General features: G+C 35.0%; 1 protein-coding gene across 1 annotated transcript; it reads left to right on the top strand.

The window, feature by feature from the left end:
- Positions 1-154: 154 nt before the first annotated feature.
- LOC117124017 (cytochrome c1, heme protein, mitochondrial-like) lies at positions 155-4,130 on the top strand (the record flags this gene model as incomplete). The annotated part of the gene is given in 4 exon segments (XM_033270137.1): positions 155-272; positions 2,686-2,886; positions 3,036-3,136; positions 3,356-4,130. Coding segments are annotated over 4 exon segments (525 nt in total), but the record flags the coding sequence as incomplete, so codon positions are not given.
- Positions 4,131-5,320: the final 1,190 nt, after the last annotated feature.

The raw sequence follows: 5,320 nt of genomic DNA, 5'->3' as shown, positions 1-5,320 counted from the left end.
TTGTGTACAACACATGTTATGTACCATTTAGCCCTCCAATAACTTGTAATAAGTGCTGCTCTTGAATAAAAAACCCAATGCTGTAAAAACATCTCTCTTTGGGAATGTTGTCATCTAGATCAAAGTTGGTATTTTTACTTATTTTGTTTTTTAGTATACCTTTAAAGATGGTCCCGATGATACAGGCGAGATGTTTGACCGGCCCGGCAAGCTGTCCGACTACTTCCCAAATCCTTACAAGAATGAAGAGGAAGCTAGATTAGCCAACAATGGTGCGTATCTGCTGGAGTCAGGTTCTTGAATATCAATGAAACAATTTTATTCAGTATTTGCTACCACAATTCCCTTAGCATCCCCTACAACTAAGAATACTAAAAAATGTTGTGCATTTGAACCACGCATTAAATACTGATTAAACAATTTTGTAAAGGTAGGTTCACCATTTGGCCAATAGTACTTCATCATGCATCATTATAAAAATATTTAACATTCCAAATCACATCCTTGATTTAAATATACCGAAGCTGTATGCCTGCTTTCAAACTTTGATTCAAATTGTTATATATGTGTCATACTGAACTGATGTGTTAATTGAGCTCTCAAGAAAAAGTATCTTAAATTGCTCTAATTATAAAACCTGGTATATCATACCTTAATAGTTCAAATAACTAAGAAGAAGATAAGCAAACATGGAAACCAGATCTGTTAAGCCGAAACAAGGAAAGGGTAAATCCAACATTAATGACGTAGGCCTAGGCCAACCTGATTCAGTTACGAGTGGCCCGGAAATAGTGACACCAACAACAGAGACACTGACATCGCGTCACCGCTAGGCCACCTCCAACACCTTCTGGCTGGTGATCCACAATTGATCAAGATGGAGGCAACAGGCATCAGTAACCATATCTTTTCGAGCTCATCAAAGCTATATGTAACAACAAAGCATTGATATCTGAGTGGATTAATTTACAGTGATATAACGGATCATCTCCCAGTCGCGCGTTACCCCTATATATAAGTCTGGCATTCAATCCGATCTATCCAATTATCGTCCTATCTCAATTTTATCAATTCTCTCAAAGGCATTAGAAAGAGTTACGGTATATACGATTGCACTTTCTCATTTGTTTCTAAATATGACATACTTTATAACAAACAGTATGGTTTCAGGAAAAATCACAGTACATCCATGGCCCTCATTGATCTAACAAATAATATAACTGACTACTTGCAATTGGTCTTTTTATAGATCTTTGCAAGGCCTTTGATACATTTTGATCACAATATTCTTTTGTATAAATTATCGCACTACAGAATACGTGGACCCGCAATTGATCTCTTCAAAAGCTACCTCTCAAATCGTGTTCAATATACCAAATATTGTAATTCTATATCTAACTTCAGCCCAACCACATGTGGAGTACTCCAAGGTTCATTACTGGGTCCTCTCATGTTAATTTTATACAGTATATTAAGGACATTCATCTGTCCTCTAACTTGCTCAATTTATTTACTATTCTAACTAAAATATTCAATCATTATTCAATACGTTTACCTCCAGTTTGATTCCCATGTCCCAGTATTTTACAGATGTTTTGTTGAAAAATTTGAATTAATTTCTGTTTATTAAAACTTTTTAAGCCAGCGTTCCGCAAACTTTTTACTTCACGGCCTATTTAAATTCCAGGCATCCAGCAGCCCAGCCGCACCAGGGACCAACATACCATATCCTGGCAAGAACTTTTGTTATGAAGCCTCCATGTATACAATATTTTGACATCATTATCTGTTCTCTCAGTGATAAAATTTCATTTTATACAAATTAAATATTATTTTATTAAATAAATAATACTCTACATTTGTGTTCACACCCTCATTTGTGTTCCCCCCCCCCCACTTGTTAATTGGTTTTTTTTTCTACCATGATTCAACTAAACACGGTTCAGCCACACACGTCATAGCTTTCTCCTTCTTCCAAAAACTTTTATGCACACTCTGTTACTCCGCAACTTTGAAAGACTACCTCAATATACAGGTATTATGTTTGGTAATAAAGTATCTACATGGGCATTTGGTTATCAAGAAATGTGTGGTGTTGTTTACTGTAGTGATCTTTCTAGGACAGGTCTTATATTTATTTTTTATCTTAGCTCATGACTCATCCCATCATTCCTCCATACTGGATTTACTCCATCTTACAGGGTTAATACTAGACGATAACATAGTGTCTAGCTCCCGCTTATAACTCAAATAGCACGCATCATATGGCACTTTAGCAGCGTGTGCAAGCGACGCATTCGCTGTAACAATGAAGCGGCTTTATTAAAAACTATTTTCTCCATGATGAAACGTCTATTTGTTGTTTTTTTTTTTTTTTTCAATTTCCAGACAGGTTCGCAGCCCAAAAATGTTTCGCGGCACAAATTTGGGCTGCGGACCATAGTTTGCGGAACGTCGATTTAAACTATTAAGAAACCTGACTTGCACACAAGGGAAACATGATGGGACCATTTTTAATCATCTGAGACATTTTGAATGTAATTATGATTAATAGTTATAAATATTGCTTGCTCCTTTACTTTGTTGCTAGAAAGCACAAGAACATTTTCTTTGAAATTTTGAAGCTATTAGGCTAATCAACTGAATTGAACTCTGCTACATCACTTTTATTTTTTTCTTTTAAAGGTGCTTTACCTCCAGACCTGAGTTATATGGCTTTAGCACGTCATGGTGGAGAAGATTATGTTTATGCATTATTGACTGGGTACTGTGACGCACCTGCTGGGGTGGAGGTCCGTGAAGAATTATACTATCACCCTTACTTCCCTGGACAAGCTATAGCCATGGCTCCTGCACTTTATAATGAAATTATTGAATATGATGATGGTTCGTAGACATTTCATCAATCCAGTTAAAAAAACATTAAATTCGTTTATGTAATGTAAAGATGTGAACATTACAATTTTTGATCATTTAGTTGACTTGCGTTCAATTCTATGTGGTAATGTTTGGTTGTTTTGAATATCAATATCTAGGCACCCCAGCTACACTAAGTCAACTTGCTAAGGATGTCTGCACCTTCCTAAGATGGGCTGCAGAACCTGAACATGATCAGCGTAAATTAATGGGAATGAAGGTACATTATTATTTTTATATTTTATTTCTAATATTGCATTTGATTCTGTATTTATATACAGTACCACAGTGTTTCAATTCAAATTTGTAGCAACAAGTGTGGTTACCATAAACTCATACCTTTGAAAAGAAATTATTGTAATTCAAATATTTATAAAATTATCATGAATTTTCTGTTTTTTGTCTTAATTTTCTTCTGTTTTTTTTTTCTCTTTCCAAGATGTTAATGATTATGTCAGTGCTAGTTAGTGTAGCCTTCTATGTGAAGAAAACAAAATGGTCCGTGCTTAAATCAAGAAAGATTGCCTACAAGCCACCGGCATAATTTCTTAAGGAGAGTGAATATTGTAGACAGAGTTTGTGTTTGAGCCAACATTGTTAATAGTGGAATGACAGGAAGACACAATTCCATCATTTCTAAAGAAAGTTCATATTATTACATACACCTATTATGTCCACTGTGGCATAAATCCTGTATATTTACATCAGAGCAATATAAATTGTATGTAAAAAAAATTACTTGATGATTGTTGTCACTTGGATTTTATCAGTTTGCCATATTTGTTTTACTGTTAATGAAATCATATTAAATCCAATCCAAGTCCAAACACAAACTTAATTTTTAAGCATATACTTAAAAAATTCTATATAATTTTGTGGATGAACTGATGTCGACTGAGAACACTTGCTTTGCCAGTTAATTACCAGGTGAATGATACAGTATACAATACCTACAGCTTCTTGTACTTTATTTATTATTTGTCTATTTTATTTCTATAGCAACCGAATTCAAAGTGTTTGAATTGGTAATGTTGCTTTTTCTCAGTTCATGTAAACTCTACTACATATTTTGGCTGTTGGCTGCTACACACCTAGAATAATCTATATTATTATTTCTCAATTCTTCAATGTTTTTACTGAATTCGCTGTCAAAAACATACAGAAGTGTACAGAATTAGTGATTGCAATAAAGGGAAAGTTTGGTGTTAAAATAACATGTCTTAAGTGTCCCATGCAGTGTGTTAAACATGTCTGATTGTCCCATGCAAATGAAATAAGTCTTAAACGCTAGTCATAGCGCGATTTGTTGAAAATTGTGATATTACTCATGTGCTGAACCTTCCATAGAACCCCTGGTATTCAACCCTGGCACGCACGCCATCTCCGGCGTGCAAAAAATTTTGATCCGGGCTGTGCAAAATTGCTAAAAAAATAAATCATTTTTCCGGCCGATTTTCAGTGCATACATACAGAGTTTTTCCTGTTAATGGAAACGACCACCTACTCTGACATTGTTAACAAGGGCTAGTGGCGTAGAATATTGACATGCGCAGTGGGAGACTGTTTTTACAGTCTGAAATTGCCATTGTCAATTTTTAAAATTTGCTTACCTTAGCCCCAACCATGATGGGGCTGAAATGGTATTTACTCCTTATCTGTAAAATTCCTTCCCTGGGCCTCTCTTTCGAATCCCTCCATTCGCTACTACTATAAAAGAGAATGAGCAGGGCAGTCATCGAAAAAAAAATTACACCGCGCCACTGATCTCAACATAGGCCTATTGGAACTGACCACCGAGTTAAAAAGAAATGAATACGCAGGCCATAGATACCGTCTACTGTCACTTTCAGTACTCTTCAGAAATGAGACAGAGGTTGTCCTGTCCAATTCACTAAAATCTACCGAGGGAAATTAAGCCATTGACTAAAAGATATTTTCTATTTGGATGATTATTATATTAATGGTACTACAGTATTATAATTGAATTATTGTTAATATAGTACAGCATCATTATTATTACTTTATTTATCACTGTTATCATTATCATTAAATACCCTAAAATGTAAATATATTGGCCAATATTATCTGAAATAATATGAAAAAGTTTATGCTGTCGTTTGAGAACCGAGTTAATAATCGGTAAAGTGCAAGTTTACACGGTACTAAAAGCTGAACACACTCCCTAAGCTCTACTCGTTTATTATACTCTTTGATCCAATTGGTGAGAGTGACAATGAACAGCGCCACCTTAAATAAGTTGAAAAAGAAATTTTGGCTTGGCACGGCGGATATGATGACATGTCCCTATCCTTCCCGTTTTGATACACTAAATTTGTATTCTTTTCAGAGTCGAATATTGTAGTAGGGTGGTCTAGTATTATCACAAAATATTTTATCCCAAAAT

The sequence above is a fragment of the Anneissia japonica genome, unplaced genomic scaffold, assembly GCF_011630105.1.
Source record: "Anneissia japonica isolate Jap-2015-1 unplaced genomic scaffold, ASM1163010v1 scaffold522_len1101056_cov227, whole genome shotgun sequence".
NCBI lineage: Eukaryota > Metazoa > Echinodermata > Crinoidea > Comatulida > Comatulidae > Anneissia > Anneissia japonica.
This window is presented reverse-complemented; position numbering and strand designations above follow the sequence as displayed.